At 40.3% G+C, this 19,003-nt stretch overlaps 2 protein-coding genes across 2 annotated transcripts; one reads left to right on the top strand and one right to left on the bottom strand.

Moving 5' to 3' along the window:
- Positions 1 to 3,505: 3,505 nt before the first annotated feature.
- rgrb (retinal G protein coupled receptor b) lies at positions 3,506 to 9,584 on the bottom strand. Its single transcript, XM_046377918.1, has 7 exons — positions 9,167 to 9,584; positions 8,025 to 8,181; positions 6,486 to 6,607; positions 5,850 to 6,003; positions 5,646 to 5,763; positions 4,165 to 4,278; positions 3,506 to 3,987 (listed from the first exon to the last, which is right to left on the bottom strand). Exons 1-7 carry the CDS (start codon positions 9,240 to 9,242, stop codon positions 3,847 to 3,849), a joined length of 882 nt encoding a protein of 293 aa, XP_046233874.1. The 5' UTR covers positions 9,243 to 9,584; the 3' UTR covers positions 3,506 to 3,846.
- Positions 9,585 to 12,989: 3,405 nt separating this feature from the next.
- lrit1b (leucine-rich repeat, immunoglobulin-like and transmembrane domains 1b) lies at positions 12,990 to 16,515 on the top strand. Its single transcript, XM_046378203.1, has 4 exons — positions 12,990 to 13,293; positions 13,636 to 14,096; positions 14,404 to 14,709; positions 14,843 to 16,515. The coding sequence occupies exons 1-4, from the start codon at positions 13,172 to 13,174 to the stop codon at positions 15,910 to 15,912; spliced, it is 1,959 nt and encodes a 652-aa protein (XP_046234159.1). The 5' UTR covers positions 12,990 to 13,171; the 3' UTR covers positions 15,913 to 16,515.
- Positions 16,516 to 19,003: the final 2,488 nt, after the last annotated feature.

Below are 19,003 nucleotides of genomic sequence, written 5' to 3'. Positions count from 1 at the left end.
AAAGTATCTCTAATGGTGATAATAAATACTGTAGTTCACTAGCAATATATGAAACTGTATTCCAACTACTTTAATTGAGCCATAAGAAGTCCTCTGTGAAACCATGTGCCATTTACTCAAGCAGTAATGTCTGAACACTTACTGTTTTAAAGTCTTTTCAGTTTATTACAAACATTCATGTGGGAAAAGCCCTTTTTTCAAGGTTTTTTTGCAGCATGTTCGTATTTTATTATTTTTAATTAAAAAAACTGTCAAAACAAGTTAGAAATACGAACATGCTGCAAAAAACCTTTTCTCACAAAAATGTTTGTAATAAACTGTTTTTTGCAGCATGTTTGTATTTCTAACTTGTTTTGACAGGAGGTTTTATATACATATAAATGCATTTTCTTCAATTAACCTTGCATCATTGGTGATATATATATATATATATATATATATATATATATATATATATATATATATATATATATATATATATATATATATATATATTTATTTTGGAATGATATTCCTGTCTGGTTTTATTCTGTATGTTTAAAAATGTGTTCAAAGTGTTCACTTTAGATCAGCCTGTGATCTAAAGTGTGCTTTGTTTGACACCCCGATCTAATCTGACCTGTGGAACGAAACGCGTAATGTTTAATGTTACTTTGACCTTTGCTTGTTTTTTTTTCTGATAAGTAGTTCTCACCTTTGACCTGGACAGTCTTTTACATGCAGGTGAGAAGACATCCTGAGTTGACCCTCAGCTCTAGCTCACTAAAGTCTGTTGTGCTGTTTGTTTTTCTTTCCCAAACTGTAACTCAGCAGATCATTAGCTAATGCAAGATAAAGTGCTCTTCAACCGTAATCCACATTTTAAAAAATCCTTACAAGTTTTGACGTTTGTAGAACTCTAATTGGGCTGCAGGTGACAGCTTTTATGTTGCACGCTTACTATAAAGTCAATAACTTTAAGAATTTCGGAATGATAAACAGAAGTTGTGCTTTTATGTTATTTTGAAGAAATTTAATTTGTAATGTGTGTCTTCATTCATGTCCTCATATGTTCCATCAGCGCTCGTGCCAAATGAGGACTGACGACATCCAAATCTTTGAATGCCTCTGCCTGTGGTGCTGCAGAAGGTGCTTCTTTGCCTTGAGAGTTTTATGGTATGTACTGTAACACTGGTGGGGCGAGAAGAGAATAACTGAGAAAACTGGTGATGAGATGATCAAAAGGATGGAAACATTTCGGCCTGATAGATAAGATTTCTGGTTGAGTTGGGTTTGCAGAGGGTGAACCCATGACCTCAGTATTTCTAAATTTCTGGCTACAGCCTTGGAGATCTGGTGCTCCTAAGGTCAAAATCTGACTGATTAACTAAATCTCTCTGGACATGTCACATGTGTGCCCATGTGTGGAGGGGCTACTGTTGGTGCTGCGTCAGGGTTTTCATGACAGATGTTTTTCCTTTTCTCTTACACCATCTGCCTGTGAATAGCATTAGATTTAACACACTTACCTTCACCTCACCTTGTGGGTGGATGGTGATCCCAGTTCTGACTCTGCTAAATATAAAGGGTTACAGTCAGATTTAGTTGTTTGCACGATGTGTTGGAAGCTGTGATAAGTCGTGTTCCCTTCTTCTTGTGAGCTTGTTGCTATTACTGCTGCTTGTATCTACAGCTTGGACTGAATTAGATCACTAGTCCACTGTCTCACTTGTCGGGTAATCAGCTGTCAGTCAAAGGAGGGACATTTTCCAAGAAATTGATGCTAATCTGTTGGACTCCTCAGTCTTTCCTGAGAAAAATCCTGATCAGTAGAGTTTAAGAGGAAGTACATGATGTCCAACATTTAACACCTGCTAATTGGAAGAGTTTGTTCATGTGCTGGAAGGACACTTGACGCTTAAGAGTCGTCTGCATGACACCTTCTGATTAATGGAGTCATTTCTTTCCATTTACTCATACTTTCAGCTTGTCTTTGAGTTTTTAAAAGAAGAAATAATGCACATCAGAATCAGAATTCCTTTATTAATCCCTGGAGGGAAATTCTTGTTTTTTTTTTTTTTGGTTTTTTTTTGTTTTTTTCAGAAACATGGCAATGTAAAATCCAAAGATTTCAACTAAATGCAAAAGTTCTTAAAAGTAACACCTAGAATCTACAGTCAAGCTGTGTTAGTATGTTAGTATGCTAGCATTTACTAATTAGCAGTAACATTAATTATCATTAATTTTGCAGGTGTTTGGTCATAAACTAAACTACTTGATGATTTAGTACTTTGATCTGATGATAGTGCTAAATGGAAGAACAGAGGATCAGCAAAAAGAGAAGGAATCGTGTGTACGAAATTTCTTATTAATCCACCCAACAGTTCTTGAGACTTGTAAATCAAAACCACCGAATGCCAGCCTTATGTTTGCACAAGAGGAAAGATGAGGTGATCATCAAAGTCAGTAGGATTCATCCTCTGTGAACCTTTAAAGTCTGGGCAACAGTCAGAATCCATTTGATCGTTGTAGAAATATTTCAGTCGAGACTAAAGTGTTGGACCAACTGATTGACTTTAGCATCCCTGGAGCAGCGCAGCTAGTATGACTAGTAAAAATCTTTCTGTACACTGAAGAAGAGATGATTTCTGATTCCACAGTGTCTTTAATTTGACAACACTGCCATTCAAGAGTTAAATGCAATGTGTTTATGTCTAATGTAAGCAGTCAACAGGGCTATATCTGGATAGCACTGAACCTGTGCGACTTTCTCATTAGGGCCAACTCCTCTTACTCCATTAACGGCTGTCATAGACTGTGAGAGGATTTCACCTGCTGACGACTGCCTGGCACGAACGTCAGTCGCCTATGGGGTTAGTGTGACACGGTTTGTCGCACTGTGTCTTATTTCTGGATTTAGCAGCTCAAAGATCAGAATGCTGCAGTCTTTTCTTGTCTGTGCCCTGAAGAACACTTGGCTTGTGTTTAGAAAAGAGACATTGGCATGCATTTATTCCAAGGAAGTGGGTATGACAGAGCAAAATACATTTTGGTTCTGATGTTGTTACTGTGGCTGCCATGACTAGTCGGGATTGAAGTGTTGGAGACATTCAACAGTTCAATCAAGTTCACTTCAAGTCTGATTTAAAGAATTTCCCTTCAGGGATAAATAAAGGAATTCTGATTCTGATTGAGCCAAGAAAGTCTACCACATCCGATTCTTTATTTGTCCATTTGTGCACTTAAATAACAAGCTACTGAGAAATGAGTTCCCTAGTTATCGACTGTAGTGTAATTGCATAATACAGTCTTAACACAGTGAATGCTTCTTTACTATGTATAGAAGTTACATCACCTCAAACTGTCTTCCTAACAAAAAACACAACTGATTAATCTGCTTAGTGTAAGGGCTAGAGACAGCCGTGCCTTGAGAGGGCAGCTCTGTATACTGGTCAGCTGTCAAAATTAGGCCTCTTACTTACAACTGCTCAGTCATTCAGGTTGAAAAGCACTTCAGAGTAGAGCATGCAGTAGGAGAGCAGCAACACAGCGTGTTTATTGTATGAGAGATGGATGAGCAGTGCATGTTAAGTACAAATTGCTGTTGAAAGAATACAGTGACTTTAAACTGGGTGAATTACCTGCAGCACCACCTTGTAGATTTACACAAATCCAGCATGAGGCTACTGTGGTGGCTCCAACGAGGTTGTCCTGAGTTTTGAGCAACTGTATGTGAAAATATTACAATTGTATAGGAACTTAAATGGATCAGCAGGTTTCATAAAACTTTACCAATTAGGAATGAGGAACCTATCGTAAGAGCAAATGGTGGTTTGTTTGTTTGTTTGTTTTCTTGCCGGTTTCCTTTCATTTTGACTTCTTAATAACCGGATCAACAATTTTCTGTCCGGTGAGGAAGTGCCACACGCCACCCCGGTAGAACTCATTTCCAAATGAGTAGAGGAGAGCATTGAAGATGGGATTAGTTTTTGCCACAACTGGAAGCACCTGCGAGCAGAAACAAGTACTTACATCATTTATCAAGCACTCGATTTAGAGTTTAGTCCAATTATTCAAAACACATTGGCTACAATTATCCTTCAAACAGCAGTTACATGAATTCCTTCCTTCTTTATCATCTCGACTGTAAATTGTTAAACTGAATTAAACTGAATAAGTGCTCACCATCCTTAGTTTTGGAGACACGACCTTCACATTCTCGAAGCAGGCATAAATGCACATGAGGACATAAGGGCCCCAGCACATCAGCATTACCCTCAGGGGCAAACTGGTGTTAAACTAGAAAACAAAGTTCATTGTGTTACTGTGGATATTACAGATGCAGTGCAGAGGATTTAGAACCTTGATGGTTTAGTGTTAACAGTATTCAGCTAGAAATAAGAAAGCAATATTTGATAACTTGATAACTAACTTTAGTTAGTTATCAAGTTATCGGCCCCTAGTTATGCTGCTATAGGCTTAGACTACCGTGGGCCCTCCCATGACGCACTGAGCTCTTTCTTCCTCTCCCTCTCCTTCTGCACACATCTATGTCCCATTAATGCATATTACTAACTCAACTTCTTCCCTGGAGTCCCTGTGCTTTCTTGTCCCACAGATTCCTATCGATCATGACTGGACCTCCTGCTGCAGTCCTGCTGTCGTCCTAATCAAAACCTACTGCGATTACTACTGTTTAGTCATAATCTGATTTAATTCTGTTACGACTCAGTACAGCTACTACCATTATTGTTACTACTGTTATCAAAATCACCCTAATACCTTCTGTATACTTCATTGTCATTATCATTATTTACATTTCCGATACTTCTGGTATTATTATTGCTGCTATGCATCTCTGCTTGTGTGCTCCTTCTCTCACACCCCACCCTCTCTCCCTTGCTCTCCCTCCCTCTCTCTCTCTCTCTCTCTCTCTCTCTCTCTCCCTACCAGGTCAAGGCAGATGGCCGCCCATCTTGAGCCGGGGTCTGCTCCGAGGTTTCTGCCTTCTAAAAGGCAGTTTTTCCTCATCACTGTCGCCAAGTGCTTGCTCAAGGGGGAATGTTGGGCTCTCTGTATTTACAGTTCAATTAAAGAGTTTGGTCTAGACCTGCTCAAATTGGAAAGTGTCATGAGATAACTTTTGTTGTGAATTGGCGCTATATAAATAAACTGAATTGAATCAATCAATATTTCAGTTTAGCCTAACAATGTGAGTTCAGTCTTAGCCCACTGTCTACTGGCTGCAGCTTCAGATTTAGACCAGAGTGGTACTGAGCTTGTAACTCTTGTCAAGAAAGCCAACAACTTTCCAGAAAATGTCAAAATATTCTTTTAACATTTAAGTTAAGTTAGTTAAGTAAGTTAAGTCCCCCCCCCACATGACCACTGATCACAGTTGAGTCTTTTGCACATTAGTCAGGTATCAAGAATAACAATTCTGACCTTAGCAACATACGTTAGCATGCTAAAACAGCAACCCCTGTCGCTATTTATCACAGTCAAAATAACAAAAAGACACTGTGTACCACAGAAACAGCTGAAACAAGCCAGTTAAGAAGAAAAGTGCATTTTCTCTCGCAAATCTGACTGAACATTAAGAGAAAAGAAAAAAGAAGCAGAGAGCTTCATTCAAAGGGATTTTGAGATTACTGCAGCACATTTACCCTGTGATGATGGACCTTCTTGAAGTGTTTATGGATGGAATCATAACATGACAACATTGTGACAGCTGGGAACATCAGGTAGAGCAGCACCAGTGTTAGCATGTAGGTCACATAGTCCCTGTTGAAAAGAGATGAATAGGAAAATAGCATGTAGACTAACATGGTAAATAAAAGTCACAATGCTATGGACACTTGCATCTCTACCTGTCCCCTCTGGTGTAGTCCAGCGTGCAGCAAGTCCTCATAGGCTCAAAGTCATAGACACCCCATCCCATGAGAGGAACAGCAGCCCAGAAGATAGAAAGAATCCAGATGATGCCACTCATGGTCAAAGTTGTGCTCCAAAAGAGCTTCTGTCCTACAGAATGAAAACATGCGTAATGTTATTTGGATGTGAGTCAACATTCGATTATGATTTAAAGAGATTAAAAGGTTAATGTATTCATTTAATCATGTGTTGACATTTTCTTTTGTTTCTGCTTCTTTGCTTTTAGCTCTGTTTCTGGTCTCCACCAGCTGGGAAAATATCTGGCTCTTAAACTGATTAATGCGCACCACATTACCAAAATGATATTCTCTCTCTAAGAAATTAAAATTTGTTTGTTTGTCTTTCATAATACACACAGTGTATTGGCCCATTGCTGATAGAAACATACTGCTTAGAGCAGCTTAAATTTAATAACACAAAAATCAGTGTTTTAAGTGTGGATCTTACCATCATGTGATATATATTATTTGTAATTTTATTTTTTTTTTCCAGGTGTTATTATTGATCTAAAATGTATTATATTTTGCTCATCTGGCCTCACTGGTGTAGTGATAGTGGTGTGTTGTACTCACTGGTACAGTATTGGTGATATCTGTCCCAAGCAATGGCTGCCATGAAACTAATGGATGCCAGGACCGATATCATCCCCTGAAAACCATGGTATGCACATCCATCTTGACCAAATGGCCAATATCTAGAAAAGACAATGACACTTGAATTACCCCAGCATGCTAATAAAATGTTGCCTGGACACAACACAACACAAACAGTATTAATTATACCACCACATCAGGCTGTAAAAACATTTTGAAAACATGGTGGTCACAACATAACTCTAAGATTTTACACAGCTGATTAAGATGACCTCACTGCCTTCCAACCTTTCTGGTACATGAACCTTAGTAGTCAAGCAAGGCCTACTCGCAACCCCTCATCACAGACTGCGTATGAGCTGTGAGCAGTTAAACCAAAGACTGATGTGCCTTCTTCAGGTTGTTGTTCTGAAGAGCAACAACTCTCCAGTACCCATCCATTTTCTATACCGCTTATCCATCAGGGTCGCGGGGGAGCTGGAGCCTATCCCAGCTGACTACGGGCGAGAGGCAGGGTACACCCTGGACTGGTCGCCAGTCAATCGCACAAAGACAGACAACCACACACTCTCACATTCACACCTATAGGGGCAATGTAGAGTAGCCAGTTAACCTAATGTGCATGTTTTTGGTATTGTGGAAGGAAGACGGAGTACCCGGAGAAAACCCGCGCAGGCACAGGGAGAACATGCAAACTCCACATGAAAGATGAAGATGATGAAAGTGACATATTTCGTCATTGGAGGGAACTCACTCCAATGAAATTCGTGCTCTGCATTTAACCCACCCAAGTGACGTGCACACACACACAGCAAACCCGGGGCAGTGGGCGACCGCGTGCAGCGCCCGGGGAGCAGTGGGGGTTAGGTGCCTTGCTCAAGGGTACCTCAGCCATGGACACCGGTACGGGGAATCGAACCAGCGATCCACCAGAAGGGCCCAGACCGGGATTTGAACCCGGAACCCTCTTGCTATGAGGCGACAGTGCTAACCACAGCACCACCGTGCCGCCCAACTCTCCAGTATGTCACCAAAAAATTAGAAAAATAAACTTGTTAATCACCTTGCAACCGTTCAGACTTATCCTCCCAAAGTCAAAGGCTCGATTTCCAAAACAAGCTACTGCACGGGGGTATGAAGGCTCAGATATGGCAATCAATAAGGGACCCCTAGTGTGTTAATCCGGTCCTGCTGACACCCAGGGAACCATGGGATGAAATATATATAAGAGGTTTAAACAGGACATAAAAGATTGATTTAGTGACTGCTACATTTCAATTAAAATCCCGTTAAGTAATTCACAACAGGTTTGCAATACATGAACTTTCCACATAGAATAAAGTGGATTGGATTATGAACCCACAAGGCTTATTTAGCTTTTGCCCATTGGCTAATATTAAATACTATTTAGCCTGTTATTGCTTGCGGAGAGACATTTAGTACACCAAACCATGATATAAAAGGGTCTGTGGAAGCAAAATAATTACACTTTAGGAAAAAAGAAAGTGTCTACTGTACCTGATGTAGCTTGCATACGCGGCTGTGAGTCCGTTAATATTCAAACTGATGTCAGCCACAGCCAGATTGAACACAAAGAAGTTACTGGGAGTCCGCATCTCCTTCACTGTGAGGAAAGACACGATGCTGATGGCGTTGAGGAAGAATCCGAGCATGCCTGAAAGTGAAAAACAAAAGAAAGTGTAATGTACCTTTAACTCCTGGCATCACATTGAGTCTGGATTTATCAGCACAGCTGCATCACTCTGATTTTATTCTAATCAGTGGTGGTAAGTAATTAAGTACATTCACTGCAGTGAAGTACTGCAGTTAAGCACAATGTAACTGAGCTTGTAACCTGCCAAGATTTTATGTTTTATGCTACTTTATACTTGCACTCCACTAGATTTCAGACAGAAATACCATACATTACTTTCTATTTCTCCACATTTAGTCATCAACTTCAGTTACTTTTAAACTTTTAAGAGACAACACACTTAAAATTTAAACCAGTGGTATTCCAACCTTTTTGGCTTCTGACATCTGACAAAAAACAGTGTGTCGTATAGTCAGTGTATAGTGTGTGCTTTTCACATGAAATCCATTTCTATAAAAGTTCTGATGATCCAAAATCTGTATATAAAGAAGTTCAAACCAGCTCAAGCAATTCTGCTCACACACTGATGCTTCAGTATTAATAATCTAATAATGTCATAACAGTAAATCTGTCAGAGAGGCCCAAACTGTACTTTTTTATACTTGTAAATACAGTACTTTAACTGCTCTTGCTAATACTAATGTACTTTAACTTAAGATGGATTTTTCATTCAGGACTTTCAGCCTGATTGTAAGGGAACATTTTTAGATCACTACATTAGCACTTTTACTAAAGAAGAGGAGTCAAATATTTCTGCCACTGCTGATCCCAAACGTGAGGCCCCTTTGCAAAATTTGCAAACAGTTTGTTGGACCTTTGAGTTGACTGATTTTGATTGGCAACTCAAAAACCAACATCACAGTGTAAACAATAAGATAATGCATTGGCACTGGTTGGGTCTTTTCAGAACTTAGGGTGAATTTGTTAGCAAAGCAGCTGTTTTCAGAGTGAACCGTGGCTTTAACCCTTGTAGACACATGTCTTCCTGTGAGCTGGGTCCACTTACCGCCGACAAGCAGCGCTGAGCCGAATGTAAACATGTCGAAGTCCGTGAATCCCTCCGGTAACGTATACGCTGCCATGCTGAAACGCACAAACTGAAACTCTGCACAATAAGACAAGTCCTGTTCCTGTCGTGTAGCGCGCCACCGTCTACAAGAAAATGTCGCCTTATAAAGGCTCTTTCACGTGAAAAAGCATAAAGAGACTAATCTTAATAAACCCCTTTCACAATCCCCCGAGGAATGCCCTAACGAGCAGACCTCCTCCAAACTTCCTGCGAGTTTGGGACCGCCAAAACTTTGCACGTTTGCTGCGCAGCTTTTTGATCTAAAAGTTAGTCGATCGAAATTTCACAGGCAACAATCTATGTGGGGGATGAACTTTCACCCTAAACTCGTTGACTCCACTCAGCTGACGCTCGTTATGCTTTTGTGTTGAGAAAAGAGAGGGGGAGTATGGGAAATTGTGTTTTTAACGGAAGTGATTTGATGGGATGCATTTCAGATGCTCTCCGTAGCCCCACAAAGCGACTGTAGTATGGCAACTCAAAGCTCTGCCATGCTACAGTTGAGGTAATATATAGCTTCATCTTAAAATCCTTAAAACTTTATGTCTGGATGGGTGGAATAAGAGCACTCCTGCTGTCATGTGTTTCTCCATCAGAAGGTTTTCCCTTATCTGAAACAAGAGTCTTATGGTTCATGCACTGTACAGATTGTAAACACCTTGGGAAAATTTGTGATTTTTGTGGTAAATAAAATCAACTTGACTCGGCTCAGGAAAACTTTTAGAGCAAATCACATTATTGTTTGACTGAAGTAACAGATGGGTTGTGGAGCAGGTGGGGGCCTTCAGAAAGTCTGTGTACAAGAAGCCCCAGCAGTGCCTGTTTTTACTGAGGAAACATAAGAGTTTTGATATCAGAAAAGACATTTTAAAATATTTACAGAGTCTGTACAGAAGATTTCGTGTGCAAATTATATGATTTTACTTATAAGCCAAATTTCCATCACCTCGGAGCTCAATAAACAAATCAGTTTCACTGTGCATTATTTTTCTTTTTCAAGGGCCAAACTGACAAATCATAACTCTTTTGTCCTGACCACACATGCAAAAACTGGTGGTTCTCTCTTACTGGCCACATTACATGTAAAAGGTTAATTAAAGAGTCTGTGAAAACATCAGGTCCTTTTTCATTTACTCATTTCATGTCATAAGCTGTTGGCCAAAATAACCGTGACAAAACGAGGACAGCTGAAAAGTAACCTTTGGCTCTCGCAGCAGCCTGAATCTTTTTAAAATATAACATTTGGACGGAGTCTGATTGCACCACTAATCTGTTCACAGATTAACACAAACTCATTAACTATGAAGTAATGATGTGTCCCAATGGACTTAAACAGCCTTTTGTCAAACTGCCCATACTGTGCCATGCAGTTGTAGTCTTCCCATACAGTCTACTCTGTTTAGGTCGATTCAGTCAGATCGACAATATGGAGAATCTGAGGTGCATATCAGAATAAGTCTGCTCCCTTAAATCTCAACAGGACGCCTATAAATGTGTTAGTCAGAAGATGAAGAACATAGAGCAGCAGAGTGCTAATTCTGCAGTGCTAAAATTTAACAAGCTGTTAATCTACAGCAGCTGAGAGTGAGTGGGAACAGACTGTAGTGGTTTGATCAACTGGTAGAAATTGTAATCTTTAGGAAGTTTGTTTTGAGGTTTGATGAACTCCACACTATCTGGTTTCTTGATATGTAAGTGCCAGTTTTTGATCAAAAGCTAAACAATGAGCACTGAAATAATGACAGAAAGAAATGAAAAACTGGTTTAAATATGACAAACTTTTAGCCCAACAACATTTGCAAGTTCAAGCACTGTGCAACACATTAATAATCTGTTTCAAAGACGTATATTGAGGGACAGTGGACCAATAAACCACATCCCTCTCAAAGGTCACTACTACAGAAGAAATCAGGATGGACGCAGCATCTCATTTAACCTCACATTTACTTAGAATAAAACCCATGACTGTAACTGACCTGAATACTCTGTCTGTAATATTTTTTCCCAAGTGCCTGCACTCTTGCAGTGGTTGCACATTAATGCATTGGCCAACAGTTAATTACACCATCATAATCTGCTGATTTTGCAATGAAACAAAGGTTTCAGTGTTGGACTGCATTTGTACCGACAGACTGAACAGCAGGACCAAAGATGAAAAACTTAATGTTTTTTTTGTTTGTTGCAGTAAAAGTATGAAATGGTAACAGCAGAAATAAAAAGTAAATAAGTATCTTTACTGTACTTAAATAGAATTTTCAGGAGACTTTCTGCCTTTTCAACAATTCAGAGGATGACTTTGATTCTACTAAATGGTTATTCTACTGCACTTATGTGATACTATATGCTAATTTTTACATCTCATATGATGAAGCTAAATGCAGTGGTTAAAAGTAATAAAGAGCAAAGTACTGTACTTAAGTACAATTTGAGATACTACTACTTTTACTTGAATATGTTCTCTACATTTCCAATGAGTAAGGAGGTCAATCCTCCTGAGAGAAATAGAATAAAGATGTACTAATAAATAGTGATAAAACAAAGGATTAAGGGATTTGAAATCCTGTCAGAAATATTTGTTTAAAACTCTGCACCTGTGAAAAAACCTCAGAGCCTGAGGTACCACAGTAATACTCTGTTACACATGAAAATCATTCATTATTATATGAATTAAAGTACAAAAGTAGCATCAAAATACTCTTAAAAGTAGCCAAATGTGAAAGTACTTATTATGCAGACTGGCCCATTTCAGAATAAAATATACTGGTATTATGGATTATAATAATTGAAGCATTAATGTTTGTATCCTTTTAATGTTGCAGTTGGCAAAAGTGTGGCTAATTTGAAATACTTCATATACTGCCAGGTGGTTTAACCTGTAATAATAATAATATTTGAAAATAAACATAGTGCATCAAAAGTACAAAATATTATTAAACTACTAGAGTACAAGTACCTTGTTTGTACTTTCAGTAAATGTACTCAGTTACATTGCTGCTTATGATGTAGTGGTGTTTATAGGACGAGTGAGTTTTCCTCGTAATTTAAAATTCATAAATATAAAAGATGAAGACAATGTCAAATGAAAAAAAATCTTTATTTGCGCAGTAAGTAATGCAGAAAAGCTTTGATACGTCGCACAGTTTCATCAGTGATCGTCTGGTTTGAAGTTTGGGTCTAACAACAAGAAGGTGAGTCACATAACACAGCAAATACTGGTAGAATCTCTCCACTGCCATCTAGTGGTCATTTCTTGCGAAGCTCTAACCATCATAATAATAAACTACAATTTGTTACTGTATTAACAAAAATTACCTCCATTTAAGAGCAGGAAAATCTGTGTAAGAAGTGCATGAGCTGAGGAAGATGCGCTGAACCTGCAGGACATCACTGTGCTCTCATATCAGAACTGTGACCTGTTAGTGGTGACTAATTGTCCACATAATGTAGAATAGGAGGCCTGTCGCTTCCAGGGTTTCTCCAGCATTTGGCAGTATACGATATGACACCTGACAAGACATATTTGATTAATGAAGGCATTAGAACGACATATTTCAAAACTGTTAAAAAGGTATTTCTCCATAAATGACTACGTCCAGATGCATTTTTATCTACCTGCAGCCTCCGCTTCACATAAGTGCTGTACACTTTGCTGCATCCATAATTAACCATCCAGTAAACTATTGGAAAGACTAAAAGTGAAAACCACGCAGCCTATCAGCGTCCAGGAAGCAACAGCCTAATCGTGTGAATGAAAATAACCCAAGTCCCTCACTAATCCCCGCCTATCCTTTTTATCACAGGATTCAGAGCAGGCGGCGCAGTATGGAGCTGTGAGCCTGCACAACACCGCGATGCATCCGATGTCCCGTTAGACCGAGCTGCAGCGCCTGTTGTCTTTCACTGTAGTTTTAGCCGCATAGCTTTTAGTAGCTTGGAGAAAAAATGAATCGACATTTTGCTGCTGCCTTTTGTTTGGCTTTAGTTTTTCTTCCTCTGCTGAGCACTTCATGTCCTGCACAATGCAGCTGCTTCTTCCACAAATTAAGTGACGGATCAAAAGCGAGGTAAATACGACAACTGGGAAATGTTCCTGTTTATTTCCAGTATGCGTGTTTTAGTTTTTTCTTGCGTGCAAAATTGATTTTCACCGCAGCTTTCTTCTGTCCAGTCACTAGGGGAGGATTAACTTGGAGTTGCCCTTTAATCTCCTTTGCTTGTTAGTGAACAATAGGTTTCCACATTTTCTCAACTTAAAGTTGCACTGTATTATTTTGTGAAATAGAAAGGATGCAAAAAATATATTTTGTTTGTTTTACCACCAATTCAGAGTAAGTTATAAGTAGTTTTTTTATTGTTTCCCTTAAATGTCAGTTACAGATAATTATATTTAATTTTTTTTCTTGCAGGAGTGTACTTTGCAATGATCCAGAGATCACTGTGATTCCTCCGAATTTTCCTACTGACACATCCAAGCTGCGCATTGAAAAAACAGCAATCACGCGGATTTCAACCGACAACTTCCACTACCTCAACAGCCTGGAGTTTCTGTGGATGTCTTTCAATTCACTGAATTCGCTGAGTGTCGACAGTTTCCGGGGTCTTTACAACCTGGATGAGCTCAGGTTGGACGGCAACGCTCTCACCTCCTTTCCCTGGGAGTCTCTGACTGACATGCCAAACCTGAGGCTCCTCGACTTACACAACAACAAAATCTCCAGCATCCCCACTGAAGCCACCATGTACATAAAGAACGTCACCTATCTGGACTTATCCAGCAACAGTCTGACAACTGTTCCTGCTGACGTCCTCACAATGTGGCTGAGTGTAAAGCCATCGCAGGACACCGATTCCTCCAAACTTATTCTCGGTGAGGATCAAGCTGTGATATATTGGGATACTGGAACATATTCTTTTTAATCTGCCTTGCATGATGACCACTTCTTTGACACCAGAAGGATTTAAAGCTAAGGATTAGTCTAATTTTAGTTATTGTGTGTCAAGTTGTCTCACTAATTCTATTTAATTTAACTCACAGCCACAAGTTTTTGGTCTTGAAATGGCTTTGTGTTGTGCAAGGGGAAATGTACTGGATGGTAATAACATTAGTTCATACAAGGACACTGAGTTGAATAAAATCACTGAAGGCCCCTTGTCTTGCTTGGTTTCCTCTGCAGGTCTGCATGACAACCCGTGGCTGTGTGACTGCCGGCTGTATGATTTGGTGCAGTTTCAGAAAACCCCATCATCATCTGTGGCTCTTATCGACACCAGGCTGAGGTGCGCTGATCCGGAGAGCCTGTCAGGGGTTCTTTTCACTGAAGCAGAGCTGCAGAGGTGTCAGGGCCCTCGGGTCCACACGGCCGTGGCTCGTGTACGAAGCTCACTGGGCAACAACGTCCTGCTTCGCTGTGGCACAGTTGGAGTCCCTATCCCTGAGCTGTCCTGGAGTCGTGCTGATGGCAAGAGAATGAATGGCACCGGTAAGTTCTGCTGAACTAAGCCCAGATGTGCCTAAATTAGAACAGTATTTATTTCTGTCCAAGTCACAGTGTCAATGAGATTAAAGATTATCATGCTTAACTCTCTGGATGTCTCCGTTTTTTTATTTTTCAGTCCAGGAAGAGATTTCAAAGGAGGGCATAATTTGGTCAATTTTGAGTGTGCCTGCAGTCTCCTACCGAGATTCTGGGAAATATGTCTGCAAAGCAACCAACTTCGTGGGCACAGCAGATGCCATAATCTCTTTGGTGATCACAGATTCCTTTCGGTCTGAGGAAGCAGGTGTAGGTGTTTCTAAGAGAACCAGAGGGAAGAAACCGGGTGGCATTGGAAGAGCGGCATACCAGGAGAAGCTTATTGCCAGATATGTTCCTCCGCCAACCACCACTGCCGGCCAGCCCATCATTGAACCTCTAAATGGTAAAGGTGTGACTGGAAAGTATGAGATCGAGAGCTACAGCATCTCTAATGATGCCTCTCAGGGACGAGGCAAGGTGTCAGACCCTCAGAAGCCATCGGAGGTGGGGCAGGATGCTCTGAGTAACTTAGCAGCCAACGCTTCATCCTTACAGCAAGCACCAGAGAAAAGAGTAGTGCGTTCGGTAAAGGTGATTGGCGACACCGACCACACTGTTTCTCTGAACTGGCGAGCCCCTACAGCCACAAACACCACAGAATTCAGCGTCCTGTATGCCATATTTGGCGAGAGAGACATGCGTCGGATCAATGTAGGTGCTGGAAAGAACCGGATCACCATTGATGGCCTTGTACCAAAGACAAAGTACATTGCTTGTGTTTGCGTCAAAGGCCTGATCCCAAAAAAGGAGCAGTGTGTAATCTTCTCAACAGATGAGGCAGCCAGTGCTAGTGGAACTCAGAAGCTCATTAATGTGGTGGTGATAACAGTTGCATGTGTGATTGCTGTCCCTCTGACACTGATTGTGTGCTGTGGGGCTCTAAAGAAGCGCTGCCAAAAGCTGCTTGGTCGGCAGTCCAAGGAAATGCAGGACTCGTACGTCACGTTTGAGACCCTTGGCCCTGGGGGAAAAGCTAAAGGGATGGAGGGCGAATATCTGACCAGACTAAATCCTGACGAATCCAACAGGCTGCTTTCAGCAAGGTCTAGTGTTGACTCGGAGGCCACAGCTAGGACTGAGGGGGCACCTAACGAGTACTTTTGCTAAAACCAAATGAACCTCTAAAGGATGCACTTTGTTTTCGAAGGGCCTGTGATGTGACCAGATACACCACCGTGCTCAGAGACTCAAACGACTCCTCTTTTGGGGGTAGGTCGTCTGAGTTGACATGGACAGCTCTGTCAGCACTGGATGTATGAAAATGTTTTACAGCCTTGTGGGAATAAAAACCACCATTTAACTGGTGGACAGCAAAAAGGGAAAATATACACAGTGACACAGTTTCGATATTTGCATGTGGTGTAAATGTGTAAAAAGAACTTTTTTAAAATAAAATTCATCATGCACTTTTAAATATGACGTTTTGCAGAAGAAAATGTCTTGAAATGTTGTCCTAAACTGTCTAAATCCCAGTTGTTTTAATTTTTTCCGAGATGTAACATCTGCATTGTGTTAAATCTTTATTTATATTATTTAGTGAAAAGATGAACTGGCAGTTAATGGTCTATTTTGTATGTATGATGTTAATGTGCCAGGTTTACTGTTGGGTCAAAAACCTAAAATACAGTATTTTATAATGTGTAAATATTTGTGACCTATGTGTATGTATGGACGTACTGTATATAAATAAATATTTTTTACATTACATGTTCTCAAGGTCTTTCTCTACCCTCTTAGAATACTGATTTCTGAATAGATCAATATTCATCTTGACTGAAGCAAAAAATTAGTCTGTTGTTAATTTGCTGAAAAATCAGGACAACACACAGCTAATCTGAGCAAGGTCAAGTAGCATTTAAAACTAAAATGTTTTGTATAACCTTCTTTAAGTCGTAAATAGATGAGCTGATTTGGGATAAAGTGAATGTTAACATGCTAACATTAGCATTTTGCTTAAAGCACATTTGTGCCTCACACAGCAGCTATCATCTTTCTTGTTAGCACATAAAGTGGAGGATCTCTGATAAAGATTTTAGATCTAACAAAACAATTCAAATGAACGAGTCTAGAATACATATGCCGACTAGCTCAGCCTCAGATATTTCATTCAGTAAAAATGCCTAATCAATTTAGGAGCAATTTGTGTTGTTGCTCCAGGAAAAAATATGCCTTTAGTCTCTAGGTCACAGCACAGGGGGCCAAAACTCAAAGCACACTTTAGATCACAGGCTGATCTAAAGTGAACACTTTGAACACATTTTTAAACATACAGAATAAAACCAGACAGGAATATCATTCCAAAATAAATAAAATAAATTAATATTTATATCACCAATGACGCAAGGTTAATTGAAGAAAATTCATTTATATGCATATATATAAAATCTCCTGTCAAAACAACTTAGAAATACGAACATGCGGCAAAAAACCTTGAAAAAAAGGGCTTTTCTCACAAGAATGTTTGTAATAAACTGAAAAGACTTTAAAACAATAAGTGCTCAGACATTATTGCTTGACTAAATGGCACATGGTTTCACAGAGGACTTCTTATGGCTCAATTAAAGTAGTTGGAATACAGTTTCATATATTGCTAGTGAACTACAATATTTATTATCACCATTAGAGATACTTTTATTAACTTTCTTTGTAAAGTGCAGGCCTGGTGTTTGTCGCCATATGAGCAAGTAGCAGATGAGGAGATTTTCCTGTGCCTGACATAACAATGACATGTTAAGGATAAACAGGAATAAGCAGCCATTCATTTCATTTTCAGAAAAACACCACCAACACCAGTGTGAAAATGCCGTGAACACACCAACATGTGTCGGCTGATTGTGCTGAAAGTGATGTTAGGTCGACTCACGGCTGCTCTCCAGGCCATTCGGCGTCTCTGGGTTTGCGTGCACGTAGGAAATGAGACAAAAACTCACCCGATCGTTTGTTTTACCGAAGCGATCATGTGAACGATTGTGTCAGTTAACGACACAGCACGCTGGCACCATGTTTTAACTTGTTGAAACAAAACAACAGAACACAAGAGCAGCATCGCGCATGCAGCCGGCGTTTCAGTTGCCTGCAAAGCCCACGATGCATTGCGGTTTTCCCACTCCGTGACATCACCCTTTCGAGCTCGGGGCGGCACAGATGGGCGTGTCGTGACCGCTTTCCGACCGGAGGGAGCAGTGCGCTAATTGCGCAAGTAGAGACGTTGTTGTTGTGTTGAAAACAATAATAAAAGAGCAAACTAGGCCAACTAAATCAACAGCCTCGGTTGTATACGGCAACAGAGCTCGACTTGATTGACGCGGGAATGTTCCCAGGTAGCCAATAGTAAGGCAAGGCGGCAGTTGCGCTGCATTATGGGATCTGTAGTTTGTGTGTTATCAGCGCTTCATATTGGCGGCCCATTAGTAACAATAATAATAGATTTATATGAAATGAGCTCGCGAGCCGGATGTGGTCCGCAGGCCGTGAGTTTGACACATATGCAGTCTACTGTTTCCACATTAGACTACTGAATGCCAGATTCACCTCTTGGGATGTACACCTATAAGAAGCTTGGACATTAAAGGACAAATTTCTGTTAGAAAGATTGATTCTACAGTGTTGTAAATGTGTGTTTTCACACTTGTTGATTTGGCCTATAAGAACCTGTGAGACAAGCAGTGTTCGGATTATTCAGGTCAGATTACAGTCTTCTCCAGACATCTGTCTCTGTCTCTCTGCAGCCCTCCCTCTCTGTGGTGCTAAGCCTGATGGGCTCTGGCCCATTTAATGATGGGCCTCCTGTCATGTCAATGCTGGTGCTTTGGAAGGGGGGGGCAAATAAATTAAATTAGAAAGCCGTTTGGGGGTCATACCTGAAAGTAGCTACATTCCAATCAATCATAGCTCACTGAATATTGATTGAGCAATGCTGTGGTGTGGAGTGTTTTCATGCTTTTAGGATATTGGACAATGTTTTCCAGACAAACTAGACCATTGCTATAAATAGTCCTTACCTATGTGTGTGTCTCATGTCAGTTGGTGTCTTAAGTGTTACGTCAAGGAGGATTAAGGTAATAGGCTTTCTTCCATGCAGCCCATGGGCTCGTCCTGCCCTCACAGGCCTACTTCACAAACTCCTCCAGGAATATGGATGCCTTTCATGCCACATTGCATATCACTTTGATATTTTATCTCGTCACCCCTGGATCAG

The sequence above is a fragment of the Scatophagus argus genome, chromosome 21 (assembly GCF_020382885.2).
Source record: "Scatophagus argus isolate fScaArg1 chromosome 21, fScaArg1.pri, whole genome shotgun sequence".
In the NCBI taxonomy this organism is placed as follows: Eukaryota; Metazoa; Chordata; class Actinopteri; family Scatophagidae; genus Scatophagus; species Scatophagus argus.
The sequence above is the reverse complement of the archived record's forward strand: the minus strand, read 5'-3'. Positions and strand labels throughout refer to the sequence as shown.